This window comes from Ranitomeya variabilis, chromosome 2 (assembly GCF_051348905.1).
Source record: "Ranitomeya variabilis isolate aRanVar5 chromosome 2, aRanVar5.hap1, whole genome shotgun sequence".
NCBI lineage: Eukaryota > Metazoa > Chordata > Amphibia > Anura > Dendrobatidae > Ranitomeya > Ranitomeya variabilis.
Window position 1 is genome coordinate 876,442,480 of NC_135233.1, and position 22,981 is coordinate 876,465,460.

At 44.4% G+C, this 22,981-nt stretch overlaps 1 protein-coding gene across 1 annotated transcript in view; it reads right to left on the reverse strand.

The window, feature by feature from the left end:
* LOC143808072 (putative cation-transporting ATPase 13A4) overlaps positions 1 to 22,981 on the reverse strand; it is a 506,094-nt gene that overhangs the window by 227,509 nt on the left and 255,604 nt on the right. Inside the window, exons 15-19 of the mRNA XM_077290329.1 lie at positions 20,084 to 20,170; positions 18,415 to 18,571; positions 17,406 to 17,523; positions 17,150 to 17,274; positions 14,964 to 15,127 (exon numbers count right to left, since the gene is read on the reverse strand). Of these exons, the coding sequence (XP_077146444.1) occupies positions 14,964 to 15,127; positions 17,150 to 17,274; positions 17,406 to 17,523; positions 18,415 to 18,571; positions 20,084 to 20,170 (651 nt within the window). The remainder of the gene's footprint in view (positions 1 to 14,963; positions 15,128 to 17,149; positions 17,275 to 17,405; positions 17,524 to 18,414; positions 18,572 to 20,083; positions 20,171 to 22,981) is intronic.

Sequence of the window (22,981 nt, forward strand, 5' to 3'; positions counted from 1 at the left end):
GCTGGCTCAACAACTCGAGACTTAGGTGCTATTTTGCTTTTCCCACGACCACCTGATGCTCCACCACCACTACCATCATTACCAGCTGGCAATGACCGCCCACGGCCACGACCTCTTCCACCAGACTTCCTCATTCTTGGCAAAATGTAACCAAACTAACAACCGTTATATGGTACTGTAAAACCAGGTAGAAGGTGTACGTAAACTTGTTGTGAATTTAAATCTCCCTTTATAGGTGTGGGAGACTGTTTGAAAAATCTGGCCCACTGTATTACACTACACAGTTTCAGTGTCAGAAAGTGGCTGACAGATATGCCACAAACAGGACTGATGCAGATGCCCTTAGTGGCAATAGTAATTTCCCTTAATAGGTGTGGGAGACTTCTGGGAAAATCAGGCCCACTGTATTACATTACACAGTTTCAGTGTCAGAAAGAGGCTGACAGATATGCCAGAAACAAGACTGACACAGATGCACTTTGTGGCAATAGAAATTTCCCTTTATAGGTGTGGGAGACTGCTGGGAAAATCAGGCCCACTGTATTACACTACACAGTTTCAGTGTCAGAAAGTGGCTGACAGATATGCCACAAACAGGACTGACGCAGATGCACTTAGTGGCAATATAAATCTCCCTTTTTATGTGTGGGATACAGCAGAAAGAAATCAGGCCCACTGTATTATACTACACAGTTTGAGTGGCAGAAGGTGGCTGGCAGATATGCCACAAACAGGACTGAAGCAGATGCACTCAGTGGCAATATAAATCTCCCTTTTTATGTGTGGGAGACAGCAGAAAAATCAGGCCCACTGTATTACACTACACAGTTTGAGTGGCAGAAACTGGCTGGCAGATATGCCACAAACAGGACTGATGCAGATGCACTCAGTAGTAATATAAATCTCCCATTTTATGTGTAGGAAAAGGCAGAATGAAATCAGGCCCACTGTATTACACTACACAGTTTAAGTGGCAAAAAGTGGCTGGCAGATATGCCTCAAACAGGACTGACACAGATGCACTCAGTGGCAATATAAATCTCCCTTTTTATGTGTGGGAGACAGCAGAAATATCAGGCCCACTGTATCACACTACACAGTTTGAGTGACAGAAAGTGGCTGGCAGATATGCCACAAACAGGACTGACGCAGATGCACTCAGTGGCAATATAAATCTCCCTTTTTATGTGTGGGAGACAGCAGAAAGAAATCAGGCCCACTGTATTACACTACACAGTTTGATTGGCAGAAAGTGGCTGGCAGATATATCAAAAAATACAAGGGCTGTAGTAGAATTTCAATCTCCCTACAACGATCAAAGGACAAGTATGGCAGCAATAAAAAGGACTGCTGCACACAAGAGTGTGGACAAATGCAGCGCCCCAGAGTCCTGGTCGTTGCAGTACTGATGCTCCGCCACTAAGGGGGGCTATGGTACATCTGATGGCACTGAAGGAGTTCACCTGACCAGGTATCACAGACACCAATACACTTCACAGTCTGGCCTCCAGGGGGAGCTAAGGGTGCTATGTATTAGGCCACTCCTCACAGTCTGGTAAAACTGGGGATTAGATAGGAAGTTAGAAGCTGACTGGGTTGGAACCAGGCAACATCCTGTGGCAGAGGGTGTTGCAGGGGAAGATTCAGGGGGTCCCTGTCAGGAGTGGGATCCTGACAGAGGCCTAGCGAACAGAAAGAATGTTACGGGACCGCGCCTGCACTTCATCGCGGTGGTACGGTACCCCAAGAAAGGACAAGAAGCGAGGTTTATTGTGCTGAGTGAGAAACGAGATCAACGCAACAAGGAGAAACACCCGTAGGAGTCGTGCTGTAAGACGAGGCAACATCTTACTGAGGCGCGCAGCCGGTGGCCGGAACACCAAGGAAGTATTGAGCTCCAGGCCTTACTTCAAACCTATGGCAGGACAGTCAGTTATAGGCGGGCTGTCTCACTCAAATCACCTAATTACACAAAGGGGGCAACATTTGGAGAGGGGCGACACTAGGGTCCTGGAAGAACTCCGAGCCTACCCGTCATACGGGTGCGTCCTAGCCATATCATCTGGGGGACAAAGAAGAACATCATAATCAAGTTGTGAGGGAACTTCAGAAACAGACACAACAGTTGTGGGGACTATCCCATAAGCACAGCAGGGGAGGACCACAACACACAAGTGCTAGAAGGTAGGCACAGATTTCCACCTGCAAAGGGAACTCTGGAGGTGCCATCGGACCGGCCGGACTTACGCAGCCCGGTTAACCGTATTCCGGACTGAGGATCCTGAAGCCATCAGTAAAGAGGTAAAGAGACTGCAACCTGATGTCCTTTTAATTTACTGCGACCTGCACCGCACCACGACAACACCACCAAACACTCCTTTCATTGGACGCCCCTCAGCAGGGTCACGGACCGGGTCTAGCCACCGTGACAACCCCAGAGCAGAGACTCAGAGGCCCGGTACCGGGTACCCCTCGGCCCTGCTGCAGTGGTGGCGCTCCACAAAGAAACAAGATAACTGTGCAGAAAGAAGCAACATGATATTTGCTTTGAAAAAAGCAGTTGGTTTGTACAGCGGCGTACAAACAGCAATGCAGCTATCAGGGAGCCTTATAAGCTACAGAGCTGATGCACAGAAATCTAGCCTCCGCTGTCCCTGCAAAGAAAAGATGGTGATGGACAGTGGAAATCGCTACAGCACAAGCGGTTTGGGGGTTAATCTTTCCTCCCTAACAATATCCCTGCTTCTGACGAAGCTGCAGCAACCTCTTCCTATGCTACGATCGGCAGAAGTAAGATGGTGGTAGGCATGCATGCCCCTTTATAGCCCCTGTGAGGACGCTGAAAGCAAGTCAATCACTGTAATGCCCTTCTCTACGATGGTGGAGACCGAGACCTATGTCATCACGCTGCCCACACTCTGCGTCCACCTTCATTGGCTGAGAAATGGCGCTGAACGCGTCATATGAAACGCGACTTTGGCACGAAGATCGTCGACCACATGGCCGATCCCACACTGGGATCAGCTCTGGTTTCACGAAAGCCAACTTTGCTGAATGTCGGCGATTTATGAAATTGACCGATCCGTTTCGCTCAACCCTAGTTATGGGCAAGCACTAAAATGCTCGGGTGCTCGTTGCTCAGGTCGAGCAAATTGAAATGCTTGGGTTCTCGACCTGAGCAACGAGCCCAATATATGTCTATGGGAAATGCAAGCATTTTTGCCGCATCCTCCCCCGGGGGTCTTTTGACAGACTAAAAATGGCGGAATTCGATGGAAAGTGCTCAAATGACATGGGAACATCATGCGGAAGACCCGTGGAAGCATTTCTGACTCACAGGTCACTGCTGTGAATAATGTTGTCAAAGTCGTACGCCACTTTTACAGGCGCACAATAAAACATACAAAAACTAAACCAAAATGCATTCCTGGGAAATATGTTAAGGAACATCCTTTCCAAAGTTACACGCACCCAAATAACCCTTTGAACAGGCGTCCTGGATGGTTACATGAAAACAAAGTTCCCATTATTACTCATTTGGTACTCCCATACTCTTTGCCCAGGCTGAAATACCTGAAGTGGAGAATTTCAGTGTTGAGGCTGAAGAACATACAGTGGAGAATTTCAGTGTTGAGGCTGAAGAAACTGCAGTGGAGTATTGCAGCTTTGAGGCTGAAGACATGGCAGTGGAGCAATGCAGTGTTGAAGCTGAACACCTGGCAGTGGAGCATTGCAGTGTTTAGGCTGAACGCCCAGCAGTGGAGCATTTCAGTGTTGAGGATGAAGACCCAGCAGTAGAGAATTGCATTGTTGAGGCTGAAGAACCTGAAGTGGAGAATTTCAGTGTTGAGGCTGAAGAAATTGCAGTGGAGAATTGCAGTGTTGAGGCTGAAAACCTGCATGGGTGAATTGCAGTGGGGAGCCTGAAGAACCTGCAGTGGACAATTGCAGTGTTGAGGCTGGAGACACAGCAGTGGAGCACTGTAGTGTTGAGGCTGAGCAGGCTGCAGTGAAGCATTGCAGCGTTGAGGCTGAACACCCGGCAGTGGAGCATTTTCAGTGTTGAGCCTGAAGAACCTGCATTGGAGAATTGCAGTTTTGAGGATGAAGACCCGGCAGTGGAGAATGTCAGTGTTGAGGCTGAAAAACCTGCAGTGGAGAATTGCAGTGTTGAGGATGAAAAACCTGCATTGGTGAATTGCATTTGTGAGCCCAAATAACCTGCAGTGGACAATTGCAGTGTTGAGGCTGAAGACACAGCAATGGAGCATTGCAGTGTTGAGGCTGAACACCTGAGAGTGGAGCATTGCAATGTTGAGGCTGAACACCTGGCAGTGGAGCATTTCAGTGTTGAGCCTGAAGAACCTGCATTGGAGAATTGCATTGTTGAGGCTGAAGAACCTGCAGTGGAGAATTGCATTGTTGAGGCTGAAGAACCTGCATTGGAGAATGTCAGTGTTGAGGCTGAAGACCCGGCAGTGGAGAATTGCAGTGTTGAGGCTGGACACCTGGCAGTGGAGCATTGCAGTGTTGAGCCTGAAGAACCTGCATTGGAGAATGTCAGTGTTGAGGCTGAAAACCCGGCAGTGGAGAATTGCATTGTTGAAGATGACCAACCCCTACATTTCCCATTATTAGGAAGTGGGTCTCCTGTACTGTGGCCTACCATGCCTATGAATTGAATGCAAGCCCCAAATTTGGACACACCCTAATACCCCTTAGAAGAGATGTGGAGAAGGACCTCCTAAAAATATTTTCCCATTACAAAGGAGTGGGTCTCCTATACTCATAATGCCCATGCAGTAAGTGTATGGGCTGGCAAACATTTTCCCCTGGGGGAGTATACATCAATATACTGCATAAAAAAAAATTGTTTACGGACATCATAAACACCCTTTACAACACTAATGTGGGTGTTACATCATGCACAATGGTCACCCTGGTGATCTAGTAGTGGTGGATGAAGAGATGTTGAGGAGGGCCTCCTAAAAATCTGTTCCCATTACAAAGGAGCGGGTCTCCTATACTTGTAATGCCCATGCTCTAAGTGTATGGGCTGAAAAAGATTTCCCCCTAGGGGGTATACATCAACATACTGTATTAAATACAGTACTGTATTGTACGGGCATCATAAACACCCTTTACAACACTAATGCGGGTGGTGCACCATGGAGCACGGTCACCATGATGATCTAGTGGTGGTGTGGATGATGATGGATGAACAAGGGCCCTCTGGTACTGCACCATTTTAGTACACCTGTCTGCCTCTGGAATAAGAGATAGAAAGTTCTCCTTGTAGCCTAAATCTAGAAGTGTCACCAACCAGTAATGACTGTCACCAAAAATTTTGAGAATGTGAGGGTCACCAGAAACATAAACTCAGCCATGCGTGCCAGACTGCTAACAGGGAGACGATTTCCACAGCACTTAACCTCTATACCAGGGTTGGACACGAGGTGGATGGTGACAGAGGAATAGCTGGGGATGACGAACATGTGGTGAGATCTACCCAAGCACATGGGATTAGTCCATATATGTGATCGCATGCATCTCAGTGTTCCTATAACACTCCACCTGTATTAACCCTTGTAGGTGCCACAAACGAACCCATTTGGGAACACTCATGTAACATGAAATGAGAAATATATGTATCCCATAGGTTTATGGATGGGTAATTGGTTATATATGGCATCTTTACAGGTTGGGTATATGTGCTGCTACTCTGCACTGACAGGGCTCCAATCCTGGATATGGCATTTTTCTTTATGAACATCTAAATGTAATGGTAATATGCTGTGTCTTGGAAATTGTATAGTACACAAAGCATAATGCATTTTGTTGTTTAGAGGCCATTTAACAGTACATCACAGAGACTGCATATCTTGTGTAGTCGGGTAGACACAAATACAGAGAGTGACCTAATTATAGGACAGCAATCTGTGTCCAATATACCCTAGTTTTTTGAGCTGTACATACAATTTATTGGCTCATGGTCAGTGAGCTTATGGAAACTATTGTGGATTGGAAGCCATTTCAATACTGGCAGTGTTGTTTGTTTTTTTTGTTATTTGTCTTGTATTGTTTCCCCATTCTGTGAAGGTAATAGGGCACTAATCACATAGGTTTTTGTTTTGTCTGTATTTTTGGTTTGTATTAGTGTGCCATATTTGGCTTTTAAAGAGTACCTAATAAAGGTTATTTTTTATCCAGTTGCTAATACATACAGACTGCTAACAGGCAAGACTTCTGTGTCCTCACCAAGAGGACAACCGACCATGCTCTCCTCCTCCTTTTCCTCTTCCCTGTCCTCAGATCATCCATACTAAACAAACGGTATGACAGTTGTGCTTGTTGTACCATAGTATATAGCACATGAAACTAGCTCCTGTTCTTCCTCCTCCTCCTCTTCCTGATTGTCATCCAATCCACGCTAGGAGGAGATGAGGCTGGGCTGTGTGTAATCACCCTGAATGGTTCCTTGCTCCGTCTCATCATGCTCCAGCAGCAATGCACCCTCTTTGATTGTGAGCAGAGAGCACTTCAGAACACAAGTGGACAGAAGTGGAATGGTGCTGCTAATTATGGCATCATCACCGCTCACCATCTTGGTGGAGTCCTCAAAGTTTTGGAGCATGGTACATTTGTCTGACATCCATGTCCACTCCTGAGGTCTTATGTGTGGAGTCTGTACTGAATACCGACGGCCTTGTTGATGCTGGTAGTCAACAACTGCCCCCTTCTGCTCACAAATTCTTTCCAACATATGCAGTGTAGAGTTCCAACATGTGGGGACATCACGCAAAAGTCGGTGAGCAGGAAGCTGCAAAAGCTGCTGAAGCACAGTAAGGGTGGTGGAAGCTGTAGCTGATTTTCTAAAATGGGTACACAGTTGGCGTACTTTCACAAGCAGATCTGGCAGCTATGGGCAGCTTTTGAGAAACCGTTGAACAACGAGGTTAAGCACATAAGCCAGGCACAGTACGTGTGTGAGCTCGCCTCTCTTCAAAGCCGCCATAAGGTTTCAGCCATTGTCACACATGACCATGCCTGGCTGGAGGTTCAGTGGTGTCAGCCACAGATCTGCCTGCTCTTTCAGAGCTGTCCACAACTCTTCAGCATTGGCTGAGGCATTTGCTGCAGTGCTTCCAGCTTGTGACTGATGTGGTCATTTTGGATATGGAGGCTGAAGAGGAGGAGGTGCAGGAGCTGTAGGCAACCCTGATTGACGAAGGACCCACAAGGGAGGATGTGTTCCATTCCAAAGTCAAACTGGGTCCCGGCTTCCACTATGTTAACCCAGTGTGTCGTCAGCGAGATGTACCGGCCCTGGCCATTAGCACTTGTCCACATGTCCGTGGTTAGGTGGACTTTCCCAGTAACTGCATTGTTGAGGGCATGGCTAATGTTGTGGGACACGTGCTTATGTAGTGCAGGGACGGCACACCGGGAGAAATAGAGGTGACTGGTTACCAAGGACCGATGGACGGCCACCTCCATCAGGTTGTGGAAAGCGTCCATCTTCACGAGCATAAAAGGCAAGATTTGGAGAGCAAGCAGATTAAAAATGTGTGAATACAGTAGTGTGGCCTGTGGGTCTTTGGCTGCATATTTGTGCTTGCATTCCAAGGACTGGGGAATGGACAACTGTGCTGGGAAAAGGACATGGATGTGCTTGTTGATGGTGGTAACAGGTGCAGAGCAGGAGGTATCTTCGCATGCACCATGGACAGTATCTTTCATGCACAACAGCAGAAGATGCAGTGGTGTCGCAGATACTGTTCATGGATCCTGGGGTTCGGCCCAAAAAGTGATTTGCTGCTATGAGCCTGATCATGCTGGTGGTGGTGAGGCTGGCAGGTTTGCTACCCCTGCTGATGCTGGCCTGCCAGGTGGTGATTTGAAGTCTCCCATAATAATGACTTCCTTGAGTCTCAGCTTCATCTATTTAATTTACTAGGATATTCTCCGTTGCTTCAATTATTTTTGGAGACTTATAACAAACCACTATCAGTAATTTATTAATTTTTCCCCCCTTCCCTTTTCTCCACCCACAGGGACTCTACATTTTCATTAGAGTCACCTATATTATCACGCCGGATGGGTTTTAAGGATGATTTTACATATAGACACACACCTCCCCCTCTCTTATCTGTATGGCAATTTCTGAACAGGCTATAGCCCTGCAAGTTAACAGCCCAGTCATGGCTCTCATCCAGCCATGTCTCAGATATCCCCACCATGTCATAATTATGCTCCAACAACATTAATTCTAATTCGTCCTTTTTGTTGGTGAGGCTTCTGGCATTAGTATACATACATTTTATGTATCTCTCTGTACCTCTATTCTTTCTTAAATTATTAATTGTTCTAACCCCACCCCCCATGCCACTACCACCCCCAACTTCCTTATTTGTGCCCAGGTCTCTATCTGCACTATCTTCCCCTAATATAAAATGAATACCCTCCACACCAATCCCTAGTTTAAACACTCCTCTAACCTTCTAGCCATTTTCTCCCCCAGCACAGCTGCACCTTCCCCATTGAGGTGCAGCCCATCCCTAGCATAGAACCTGTAGCCAACTGAGAAGTTGGCCCAGTTCTGCAGGAACCCAAACCCCTCCTTCCTACACCAATTCTTGAGCCACTTATTAACCTCCCTAATCTCCCATTGCCTCTCTGGCATGGCACGTGGTACAGGCAGTATTTTGGAAAATAACACCTTGGAGGTCCTTGCTTTCAGTTTGCAGCCTAAGTCCCTGAAATCATCTTTAACCCCTTCACCCCCAAGGGTGGTTTGCACGTTAATGACCGGGCCAATTTTTACAATTCTGACCACTGTCCCTTTATGAGGTTATAACTCTGGAACGCTTCAACGAATCTTGGCGATTCTGACATTGTTTTCTCGAGACATATTGTACTTCATGATAGTGGTAAAATTTCTTCGATATAACTTGCATTTATTTGTGAAAAAAATGAATATTTGGCGAAAATTTTGAAAATTTCGCAATTTTCCAACTTTGAATTTTTATGCCCTTAAATCACAGACATATGTCATGCAAAATACTTAATAAGTAACATTTCCCACATGTCTACTTTACATCAGCACAATTTTGGAACCAAAATTTTTTTTTGTGACGGAGTTATAAGGGTTAAAAGTTGACCAGCAATTTCTCATTTTTACAACACCATTTTTTTTTAGGGACCACATCTCATTTGAAGTCATTTTGAGGGGTCTATATGATAGAAAATACCCAAGTGTGACACCATTCTAAAAACTGCACCCCTCAAGGTACTCAAAACCACTTTCAAGAAGTTTATTAACCCTTCAGGTGTTTCACAGGAATTTTTGGAATGTTTAAATAAAAATAAACATTTAACTTTTTTTCACACAAAATTTATTTCAGCTCCAATTTGTTTTATTTTACCAAGGGTAACAGGAGAAAATAGACCCCAAAATTTGTTGTACAATTTGTCCTGAGTACGCTGATACCCCAAATGTGGGGGTAAACCACTGTTTGGGCGCATGGCAGAGCTCGGAAGGAAAGGAGCGCCATTTGACTTTTCAATGCAAAATTGACTGGAATTGAGATGGGACGCCATGTTGCATTTGGAGAGCCCCTGATGTGCCTAAACATTGAAACCCCCCACAAGTGACACCATTTTGGAAAGTAGACCCCCTAAGGATCTTATCTAGATGTGTGGTGAGCACTTTGACCCAACAAGTGCTTCACAGAAGTTTATAATGCAGAGCCGTAAAAATAAAAAATCATATTTTTTCACAAAAATGATCTTTTCGCCCCCAATTTTTTATTTTCCCAAGGGTAAGAGAAGAAATTGGACCCCAAAAATTGTTGTGCAATTTGTCCTGAGTACGCTGATACCCCATATGTGGGTGTAAACCATTGTTTGGGCGCAGGGCAGAGCTCGGAAGGGAAGGAGCGCCATTTGACTTTTCAATGCAAAATTGACTGGAATTGAGATGGGACGCCATGTTGCGTTTGGAGAGCCCCTGATGTGCCTAAACATTGAAACCCCCCACAAGTGACACCATTTTGGAAAGTAGACCCCTTAAGGAACTTATCTAGATGTGTGTTGAGCACTTTGACCCAACAAGTGCTTCACAGAAGTTTATAATGCAGAGCCGTAAAAATAAAAAATCATATTTTTTCACAAAAATGATCTTTTCACCCCCGTTTTTTTATTTCCCCAAGGGTAAGAGAAGAAATTAGACCACAAAAGTTGTTGTGCAATTTGTCCTGAGTATGACGATACCCCATATGTGGGGGTAAACCACTGTTTGGGTGCATAGCAGAGCTCGGAAGGGAAGGAGCGCTATTTTACTTTTCAATGCAAAATTGACTGGAATTAAGATGGGATGCCATGTTGCGTTTGGAGAGCCCCTGATGTGCCTAAACATTAAAAACCCCCACAAGTGACACCATTTTGGAAAGTAGACCCCCTAAGGAACTTATCTAGATGTGTTTTGATAGCTTTGAACCCCCAAGTGTTTCACTACAGTTTATAACGCAGAGCCGTGAAAATAAAAATTCTTTTTTTTCACAAAAATGATTTTTAGCCCCCAGTTTTGTATTTTCACAAGGGTATCAGGATAAATTGGACTCCAAAAGTTGTTGTTCAATTTGTCCTGAGTACGCTGATACCCCATATGTGGGGGGGAATCACTGTTTGGGCGCATGACAGAGCTCGGAAGGGAAGGAGCGCCATTTGGAATGCAGACTTAAATGGATTGGTCTGCAGGCGTCACGTTGCATTTGCAGAGCCCCTGATGTACCCAAACAGTACAAACCCCCCACAAGTGACCCCATATTGGAAATTAGACCTCCCAAGGAACTTATCTAGATGTGTTGTGAGAACTTTGAACCCCCAAGTGTTTCACTACAGTTTACAACGCAGAGCCGTGAAAATAAAAAATCCTTTTTTTCCCACAAAACTTATTTTTTGGCCCCCAGTTTTGTATTTTCCCAAGCGTAGCAGGATAAATTGGACCCCAAAAGATGATGTCCAATTTGTCCTGAGTACGCTGATACCCCATATGTTGGGGTAAACCCCTGTTTGGGCACACGGGAGAGCTCTGAAGGGAAGGAGCACTGTTTTCCTTTTTCAACGCAGAATTGGCTGGAATTCAGATCGGATGCCATGTCCCGTTTGGAGAGCCCCTGATGTGCCTAAACAGTGGAAACCCCCCAATTATAACTGAAACCCTAATCCAAACACACCCCTTACCCTAATCCCAACAGTAACCCTAACCACTCCTCTAACCCAGACACACCCAACCCTATTCCCAACCGTAAATGTAATCCAAACCCTAACCCTAGCTTTAGCCCCAACCCTAACTGTAGCCCCAACCCTAGCCCCAACCCTAGCCCTAACCCTAGCAATAACCCTAGCCCTAACTCTAGTCCTAACTCTAGCCCTAACCCTAACCCTAATGGGAAAATGGAAATAAATACATTTTTTATTTTTTTTATTTTTCCCTAACTAAGGGGGTGATAAAGGGGGGTTTGATTTACTTTTATAGTGGGTTTTTTAGCGGATTTTTATGATTGGCAGCCGTCACACACTGAAAGACACTTTTCATTGCAAAAAATATTTTTTGCGTTACCACATTTTGAGAGCTGTAATTTTTCCATATTTGAGTCCACAGAGTCATGTGAGATCTTGTTTTTTGCGGGATGCGTTGACGTTTTTATTGGTAACATTTTCGGACACGTGACATTTTTTGATCGCTTTTTATTCCGATTTTTGTGAGGCAGAGTGATCAAAAACCAGCTATTCATGAATTTCTTTTGGGGGAGGCGTTTATACCGTTCCGCGTTTGGTAAAATTGATAAAGCAGTTTTATTCGTCGGGCCAGTACGATTACAGCGATATCTCATTTATATCATTTTTTTTATGTTTTGGCGCTTTTATACGATAAAAACTATTTTATAGAAAAAATAATTATTTTGGTATTGCTTTATTCTCAGGACTATAACTTTTTAATTTTTTTGCTGATGATGCTGTATGGTGGCTCGTTTTTTGCGGGACAAGATGACGTTTTCAGCGGTACCATGGTTATTTATATCAGTCTTTTTGATCGCGTGTTATTCCACTTTTTGTTTGGCGGTATGATAATAAAGCGTTGTTTTTTGCCTCGTTTTTTTTTTTTTTTTCTTACGGTGTTTACTGAAGGGGTTAACTAGTGGGGCAGTTTTATAGGTTGGGTCGTTTTGGACGCGGCGATGCTAAATATGTGTACTTTTATTGTTTTTTTTATTTTATTTAGCTAAAGAAATGTATTTATGGGAATAATATATATATTTTTTTTCTTTATTTAGGATATTTTTTTTATTTTTTTTTTACACACATGTGGGGAATTTTTTTTTACTTTTTTACTTTGTCCCAGGGGGGGGACATCACAGATCATTGATCTGGCAGTGTGCACAGCACTCTGCCAGATCTGCGATCTGCTGTGCAGGGCTGCAGGCTTACCAAGTGTCTGCTCTGAGCAGACACTCGGTAAGCCACCTCCCTCCCTGCAGGACCCGGATGCCGCGGCCATCTTGGATCCGGGACCTGCGGCGAGGAGGGAGGTAGGAGACCCTCAGAGCAACGCAATCACATCGCGTTGCTCCGGGGGTCTCAGGGAAGCCCGCTGGGAGCCCCCTCCCTGCGCGATGCTTCCCTATACCGCCGGTACACCGCGATCATGTTTGATCGCGGTGTGCCGGGGGTTAATGTGCCGGGGGCGGTCCGTGACCACTCCTGGCACATAGTGCCGGATGTCAGCTGCGATATGCAGCTGACACCCGGCCGTGATCGGCCGCGCTCCCCCCATGAGCGCCGCTGATCGGTGATGACGTACTATCCCGTCGGCGGTCATACGGGCCCACCCCACCTCGACGGGATAGTACGTCAAATGTCGGGAAGGGGTTAAGGACCTTCCACCTACCTCTAACTTTGTTATTTGTGCCAATGTGCACAATGACCGCTGGGTCCTCACCAGCCCCTCCCAGTAATCTGTCAATCCAATCAGCGATGTGTCGGACTCGAGCGCCAGGTAGGCAGCACACCGTTCGATGATCCCTGACTTTGTGACAGATTGCCCTATCTGTTCCCCTAATAATTGAGTCCCCCACTACCAGCACCTGTCTGGCCTGCCCTGCTCTCCTATTTCCCCCCTTACTGTAGCAGTCTCTCCTTCGGCTTTCAGAGGACATGCCTGGCTGCAGCAGTGTACCCCTGTACTGGCAGCCCCCTCATCTGCCAACTTAGCAAACTTATTGGGGTGTGCCAGATCAGGACTAGCCTCCCTGGCACTCTTCCCTCTACCCGGCCTTCTAACTGTCACCCAGCTTGCTGCTCCACTGTCCTGCAGCTCCATCCTACCATCCCCCCTCTTCTATCCCATTGAGCATATGCTCAGTGAGCAGAAGACTCCTTTCCATATTGTCAATGGATCTCAGTGTTGCCAGCTGCACATTTAGATCCGGAATCTGGGTTTCCAAATGCACAACGTGCTCCCATCTAGGATTGCATACATGTGGCAAGAAGTGCACTGGATGATATTGTCGAATATGGTGCACATTTCCTAATGGGAATTGCACCAGACAGAAAAGTTAAATAAAAAATACTGTAAATGCAAAGTATTAATAAAATACAGACAGCAATTCAGTTATTCCTCCCTTGGAAACTCCCAGAATCCAAAGTCACAGAATCACAAGTCACACACTTACCGCGGTTCGCACTTACGCTCAGGTCACACTCAGCTCATTCACACTCACTAAGATGAAGATTTAAAGATTTTTTTTTCTTTTTCCCCTGAGCAGCAATCCACCTTGCTGTTCAATGCACTTCGAAATGGGGCCTGTGTGTTTTTTTTTTGCAGCAAATGGATGTCAATAACTAGGCTAAGATACAGCAAAAAAAAAAAAGGAATGGAGTCCTGAAACGGCACAATTTTGAGCGCACTGATATGTGAGGTTACAGAGATACTTTCAAATATCTGGCCTGCATTATTTTTTTCTCCAAACGAGTGTCAGTAACTTGGCTAAGTCACAGCAAAAAAAATGCAATGGAGCCCTTAAATGGCACAATTTTGACCACACTGATATGTGAGACGTGTGACTCGCACAACCCAGTGAAAAATACCTGCCCTCTAGTTAACTATTTTTTTCACCAAACTTGTGTCAATAAATTGTATCACACACACCAACAAAATTTTACAGTAGCACAGAAATGGCAGAATTTTCTGCGCACTCAGATGTGATTGTTGTGACAGCAAAACCCCTGTTTAAAATAGCTGGATTTTCACGCAGTACTATGGAAAGGATCTGGCTGTATTTTGCAGTGCCAACAAGCTAATGGAGAAAATAAACCGTGTGCTTTGGATTGCTTTTTTAGAAAATAATCAGGATTAAGATACAAACATTTTTTTCCTGGCCACTGATACCTGGGGCTATGTATATACAGTAAATATCTGTAATAGGCAGCAGCAGACAGTAATGGAATGGACCATCTTGCTGCATGCAATGAAGTCTGCCACATACACTGCCTGTCTAGCACTGATACATATATATACCATAGTTAGTCCTCAGAAGGACTTTTGGTTTAGCTGGATTTGTGTATTCTATATGGTATACCCACACTAATTATACACCACCAAATCTGTCCGTATCTCAGCAGCACCTCTCCCTACACTGCCCGATTCCGGAGTAGACTGTGACGAGCAGGACGGCACCAAGTCTGATATAGACCTGATGACACTGTGCGGGCAGCCAATCACTGTAATTCACAACCAACATGGCTGCGGCATTACAGTGCGTAGCAGACAGTTCCAAGCTACCGACGAACAAACCAGGAAATGCTCGGTGCTTGCCCATGACTAGTTATTAGTTCTGTAAGAAGACTTTGGGACTTTATTGGTACGCGAATAAGTGGTAACTTAAAATACTGAACCATACCTGTGGAGCTTTACTCTTGTCTTGGATCATCTCACTACTTCTCCAAGTAATTGATGCAGGAGAACTTTCTTTTGGAGCATTCGCTTCTATGACAATCAACTCACTCCCTGGAGGAATCATGTCTGAAGCTTTCCCAATAGTACAAGCAGTCTGGAGGTTGTCACCTAAGAAAAACAACTGCAAGTAAATAGAATGTCCTACTTGCTCTTGTCTCTGTCTCTGCTGATGTGCTGTAATTGTTTAGCCAAAAGAACATGGTTTGAATGCAATCCAGAGGATAGAAACGTATCTTATTTTTTAGTTATATTATTATTATTTATTTATATAGCACCATGGTGCCGTATATTATTTATATTTTATTATTAATGTTATATATTATTTGCTTCAGTAGATAACACTTTGGACAATTGTCAAATATTACATAATGAAATATTCAATGGCGCCACAGTGAAACTTCAAGCCAATCACATACAATAATGAGCCATTCTTATAATATATACGATACGATGCGATACACTTTATTGATCCCGGGGGAAATTACGGTATTACAGCAGCAATACAAACAGCAGTACATAAGATATTAGGACACAAATCTTGCACAAGTATACCAACATTACATAACAAATAAATGTGGGTAGTTCAGGAATGTGAGTCACTGTTAATTGAAATTAGTACACCTGCAATCAGTCAATGTTGTCTACCACTCTTAGGAAATTATTATACATTCCTGAATTTCTCCTTCTTACACCTTAGTAGGATTAGACGGCTACTGAATGTGCTCCTCTGCTTCAAGAACAGCTCGTATAGTGGGTGTGTGTTATTGTTCATTATAGCCCTACACTTCTTCTGAGTCCTATCCTCCAATAACTCCTCAAAAGAGTCCAGATGGAAGCCAATAACTGCGCTTGCCTTAAGGCCCCGTCTCACATAGCGAGATCGCTAGCGAGATCGCTGCTGAGTCACAAGTTTTGTGACGCAACAGCGACCTCCATAGCGATCTCGCTATGTGTGACACGTACCAGCGATCAGGCCCCTGCTGCGAGATCGCTGGTCGTGTCAGAATGGCCTGGACCTTTTTTTGGTCGTTGAGGCCCCGCTGACATCGCTGAATCGGTGTGTGTGACACCGATCCAGCGATGTCTTCACTGGTAACCAGGGTAAACATCGGGTTACTAAGCGCAGGGCCGCGCTTAGTAACCCGATGTTTACCCTGGTTACCAAAAAAAACAAACAGTACATACTCGCCTTTCGGTGTCCCTTGCCGTCTGCTTCCTGCTCTCACTGACTCCCGGCCGTACAGTGAGAAGTGAGAGCGCAGCAGTGACGTCACCGCTGCGCTCTGCTCTCACAGTACGGCGGCTCAGTCAGAGCAGGAAGCAGACGCCAAGGGACCTGGACACCGAAAGGCGAGTATGTAGTGTTTGTTTTTTTTGGTAACCAGGGTAAACATCGGGTTACTAAGCGCGGCCCTGCGCTTAGTAACCCGATGTTTACCCTGGTTACCCGGGTGCTGCAGGGGGACTTTGGCATCGTTGAAGACAGTTTCAACGATGCCGAAGTCGTTCCCCTGATCGTTGGTCGCTGGGGAGAGCGGTCTGTGTGACAGCTCCCCAGCGACCACACAGCGACTTACCAACGATCACGGCCAGGTTATATCGCTGGTCGTGATCGTTGGTAAATCGCTTAGTGAGACGGGGCCTTTACTGATAAGTTTGTTGAGCTTATTAGCGTCAGCTACTTGCACACTACTGCCCCAGCATGTGATAGCAAAAAAAATGGTACTTGCCAAAATGGACTGGTAGAACATTTCCAGCATTTTACTGCACACATTGAACGCCCTGAGTGTCCGAAGAAAGTAGAGTCTGCTCATTCCCTTCTTGTAAATCTTCTCTGTATGATACCTCCAATCGAGTTTACTGACAAGGTGAACCCCCAAATATTTGTAGCTCTCAACCATCTCCAACTCCTGGCCTGCAATATTGATCGGTAAGTAATCCTCCTTTTTCCTTCTATAACTCACCACCAACTCCTTGGTTTTCTTTACATATAGTTCTAGACGTAGTCCGGGACCAATCCACAAAGTCAGAAACCACCCTTCTATATTCCTCTTCTCCCCGACCTCCCACAATGACCCCTACAATCTTATTATATAGATTTGTAGTAGTAGTAGTAAAATACAAATGTACCAGTTATCATGACAGTCCTTATTTTTGCTTCCGTAAGTTCCTGAATCACTAGTTTTGTCTCAGGTTTTATTTTATTTTCCATTATAAGAAATCCAAGAAACACTAAATCAGACTCTACTTCTTCCCTAAGAAAACATAATAAGAATGAATGAGGAAATAAATAAAATGGTATGGAATGTACTGATAATATGTAAAGACGATGATCATTTCCGACAAACATAAAAAGCTTATAATTACTCGCATTGTATTACTTTACCTTTCTAAGCTTTCTATGATCTGGGCATTATTTGTAGCTAGCGTCTTGTATGCCAGCGCAATCACTCGGAAACCTTGTGAAGTATAAAGTTCAAGTTCTCTGTGGTAATTTAGTGGCACTGCACAACAAAAAAATATATTCTTGGAGTTATTAACATTAAAGATGTTATTTCTGATCGATTTTCACATATACTAATTTGCACTGTCACATGCCCCATGTTATTTCTACACAATGATATCTGATCTTGATTGGCCTGCACAGTTCATGCTGAAGATCAATAAATAATTTATGCAATAATTTAACACTGTATTCATCTATAAATAATTGGTAAAAATACAAATTTTGATTTATTGAATTTATTAAACTGAAAGCTATATACAGATAAAACCACAAGTTTACATTCACTATATAAAAAGACACATGTATTTCTCAATATCTGACATGAAATCAGAATAAATCTTTCCAGTTTTACGTCAATTACGATTACCATAATTATTAAATATTTTCCAAATGCCAGAACAATGAGAAGGGGAAATAATGTTTTAAGACATTTTTATTACTTTAAATGGGAAATCATAACCATTCTTACATTTTATATATTTATTGTTTTTTCCATAAAAAACTTTTCCCTATTTTCCTTGATTCTTTCATTTTAATCATGTGTTAAATGGGTGAAATCTATGATGCAATTGTAATTAGACACAACCTGTATTTTAGCTCATTTATTGGACTGGGATAGTTGCTGTGAATGGTAAAGGTAAAGCTTGAATAGTATAATCAGTAAAAAGCCTGCACCTTTTCATTTTTGGATTTAAAAAAAGTGTTACTAATAAAATAGGGTTTTTTAATCTTCTGGATGCTGGACTCAACTTTCTACTTTTAAGAGTAGTGTATATTCTTGCATTCTACACAAGCTAAATTTCTTATATTGGTAAAAGTACATTCACTGCAGTACAAAAAATGTATTTAAAGATGTCAATGGCTTCAATTTTTGTTCTTGTAACAATACCTGTGTCTGGTGCACAAAAGTGCTCTACCATTTCCGGAGCTCCTTTCATAAAAACGAGAAATTCATCTTCTCCCATGATCTCCACAATGACTGACATGCGCTGTAGGCTGGATGAGAAAGGAAACTGGTGCAGGATGGCAATACCTTCCACTGGAACCTGATCGATGATAATCAGTTTTGTCACTAAATATATTATTCAATAAGGTTTTCACAGCTTTGTTCTATTAAGTTCATGCTTAGACATGTAGAATAATATTGTCTACTGCAATACGTGCAATATTGTGCCAAATTTTAGTAAGCAAATAAGATCGCCAACAGGCTGTGTAAATTTAAATGCAAATGTCTGAAGATGCTCCTAGTATATTACCCTGCACGAGCCATTACAATGAATTTATATTTATTTTAAAGATAACATGTGATGTCAGAAAATACCCATACCTGCATATATGGGGTTAATCTTCAGGTTTATAGTGTTCTGAAGCTGTGCGGCCACCACACTGAAAGCCCAGCTTGCAAGAGGAAATTAATTTTATTTTTCTCCCACAAATCTTGGGCTTTCAGTCAAAGAGGTGCAGCCAGTGTGGCTTCAGTCACCCCTCAATCCATAGTGAGAGGTGGCTGAAACCATGTCCCAGCACTGACTGACAGCCAGCTCTTCAGTGCATCAGTGCAGAGACAGCTGTCAGTTGCCTGGTTTCAGCCATCGCTCATGATCACTGAAGCTACGTGTCTATGACTGAATGCCCAAGGCTCCCAGTAGGAATAATACTGATTACTAGTGTTGAGCATTCCGATACTGCAAATATCGGGTATCGGCCGATATTCGCTATATCGGAATTCCGATACCGAGTTCCGATACTTTTGCGATATCGGATACCGGAATCAGAAGTTCCTATAGTGCAATTATGCACTATAATGGAGTGTGGGCGGAGACTGCATGTGTATGTGTGTGCAGGCGAGGTCTGTGTGTGACCGTGGGGGGTCTGTTCGTGCCTGCCGGGGCTCTGTGCGGGCTGCCGGGGGTCTGTGCAGGCACGCACTGAGCCCCGGCAGCCCCGCACAGAGCCTCGGCAGCCCGCACAGAGCCCCGGCAGGCACTCACAGAGCCCCTGCGGGCCCGCACAGAGTCCCGGAAGCCCGCACAGAGCCCCGGCAGCCCGCATAGAGCCCCGGCAGGCACGCACAGACCCCCAGCAGCCCGCACAGACCCCCCGAGAGGCCCGTACAGATCCCCAGCAGGCACGCACAGACCCCGCCCACACACACAGACACGCACAGTGTCCGCCCACACTCTTCCCCCCTCCGGAACAGGAAGGACAAGGACAGAAAGGGCTTATTTACATTCCGATATTTGTCCCATTGACTTGCATTGGTATCGGGTATCGGTATCGGCGATATCCGATATTTTTTGGATATCGGCCGATCCAATCCGATACCGATACTTCTGGATATCGGAAGGTATCGCTCAACACTACTGATTACCTATTGCAAATATTAATCTTCACCATTGTTTAAATAATCTTTATAATAATTACATTTTATATAAAATCATCAACATACTATAAAACTACGAATAAGAAACAATTATATCATACTGCTATATGTACATTTGCTAAGCTATATGCAATAGAAGAACATGTTTGAACAAGGTGCGTTCTGGAGAATTTACCTTTTCAGAATCTAATCCAGGTTTAACAATTTTATATGACTGCGAGTCCTCCTCTTCTTTGGTTTTTATGTCAGCATCTTGTAAAACCTAAACACATAATCACATATTATTAATATGTACATAGTATATACTGTGCTGACATCATCACACACTTGTTTTGCTAACCTAATTGTTTTATGAACTTTGAATAAGCACCCATAAATGTAAAAGCAGAAATTATGAAACAGAAGTTTCACAAAATAGATAACATTTTTGTTTACATAGTAAGGATACTGAATGCTTGCATTCAGGCATTACTTTGTATGTTCCACTTTTAGGAATCAAATAAAATACATTTTCAAAATTTATAATTGATACAACTGATCCAGGGAGACCCCATTCATTATTGTGGGGTCAGCCTTGGTTCCATTATGTGTCCCTTTTTAGAATGGAAAAAAAATGTACATTTTACAGAACCTTTTTTTCCCTTTCTAAAAACTGACATAAATGAATCCAAATCCTTTAAACTGGAGTGCACTGAATCATCTGGTGAATAGAGGTGCTAGTAGACAGAGGTGCAGCCCCAACATACATAGAAATGAACTTCACTGTACAATCCCAATTGTTAATGGTTTGTTTAGTGCAGCAAGTACCTATCATGAATACATAGAAATATTCAGTACTTCAGGTGAAAATGAATATGAAACGTTTCGACTCTCCTGAGTCTTTGTTAGATGCCACATAGAAGTCCTCTATGTCTAAAATCCACAGAAACAGTGTATGTATGGGGTTGTACTGGTGTAATATGCTTTAAGCAGTGCTATAAGTAGGAGCTCCCATTCATCGCTGCTTAGAGCCCATTACACCCAAACTCCTCCTTAGGGCTGTCCCACACGTCCAGATAATTCCGGTACCGGAATAAATCGGTACCGGAGTTATCCATGTCCGTGTGCCTGGGAACTCACGTAGGCCATACGGGCGGCACACGTGTGCCGCCCGTATGGAGAGTGGGTACCACACGGAGCGTGTGGTACCCACGCGTGTGGTACCCTGCATCGCGCTGAAGCCGCGATTCATATGTTCCCTGCAGCAGCGTTTGCTGCAGAGAAAATATGAATAATAGTGTTTAAAATAAAGATCTATGTGTCCGCCGCCCTCCCACCCCCTGTGCGCCCCCCCGCTGTTCAGAAAATACTTACCCGCCTCCCTCGTTGCTTCCTGGTCTGGCCGCGGCTTCTAGTGTTTGCGATCACGTGGGGCCGATCATTTACAGTCATGAATATGTGGCTCCACCTCCCATAGGGGCGGAGCCGACTATTCATGATTGTAAATGATCGGCCCCACGTGACCGCATACAGTAGGAGGCGCGGGGCAGAGAGGAAGGAGTGACAGCCAACGTGGGAGCGGGTGAGTATTTTCAGGACAGCGGGGGGGCGCACAGGGGGTGGGAGGGCGGGGGACACATAGATCTTTATTTTAAACACTATTATTCATATTTTCTCTGCAGCAAACACTGCTGCAGGGAACATATGAATGGCAGCTTCAGCACCATGTGGGGGGGACAGCGCTTACTGTAGCGCTGTCTCCTGCATGCACACGGACCCCAGACGGAGAAGGTCCATGTGAGGTCCGTGTTTTACACGGACCCATTGACTTTAATGGGTCCGTGTAATACGTGCGCTCCCACGAACACTGACATGTCTCCGTGTTTGGCACACGGAGACACGGTCCGCAAAAAATCAATGACATCTGCACAGATGCATTGATTTTTATGGGTCTACGTGTGTCAGTGTCTCCGGTACATGAGGAAACTGTCACCTCACGTACCGGAGCCACTGACGTGTGAAACCAGCCTTAGGCCAATTTCAGACATCAGTGTGTCCAGTACATGTAGTGACCACTTCCACACATAGCAGAGACACTTACACAGGTAGACTCATTCAAGTGTAGAGGTTTGTGGACATGTCAGTGTGTTTCCACAGACCATGTATCCACTGGCAAAATACTGTACATGTCCATTTTTTAACAGCTGCAAAACGTCCTGCACACATGCGCACTGGTGACACATGGATGACATCTGAATGTCATCAGTGTGACATGCACCGGCGCCTGGGACGCAACAGTACAGTTAGCGCTGTTACCCAGCACCAGGTACTGAAGACGATCAGCCTGAGCAGGGGTGAAAGATGAGATTTATATTCAAGTGACAACAGCGAGAGCAAGCAGTGGCCGAAGGGAATATAACTCGACTATAACATCGGCCTATACCTGCTGCCGCTAGTAACAGTGAGAACAGGAGGCCGCTGATGGCAGTATTCATCAGCCGCTGACTGCGCTTTAAATAAATAATATAGAATTATATAACATTATAAATAAAATGGCGTGGGTTCCCTTGTATTTTTGCTAACCAGACAGGCAAACTGACAGCTGTGTGCTGCAACCTTCAGCTGTCAGCTTAGAGGGGTCCCCACGCTGTTTTTCTTTGTAATTTGAAAAAAATAATCAAAACAAAAAGGGATGTGGTACCCCCATTTTTGAAAACCAGCCTTGCTAAAGCAGACAGCTGGGGGCTGGTATTCTCAGGCTATTAAGGAGACATGGATATTGACCCCCAGCCTACAAATAGCAGCCCACATCCAGCCCAGAAAAGGCAAATCTATTAGATGCGCCAATTCTGGAGCTTTGTCTGGCTCTTCCCAGTTGCCCTGTAACAGTGGCAATTGGGGTAATATTTGTGGGGTTGATGTCACTTTTGTATTGTCTGGTGACATCAAGCCCACGGGTTAGTAATGGACACCTGTCTATTACTAATCCTATAGTTGTAGTGTAAATAAAGACACAGCAATATAAAGTCTTTTATTAGAAGTAAAACAAAACACAATTTTTCATTTTTGTTTAAAAATAATAAACGTAGTTATA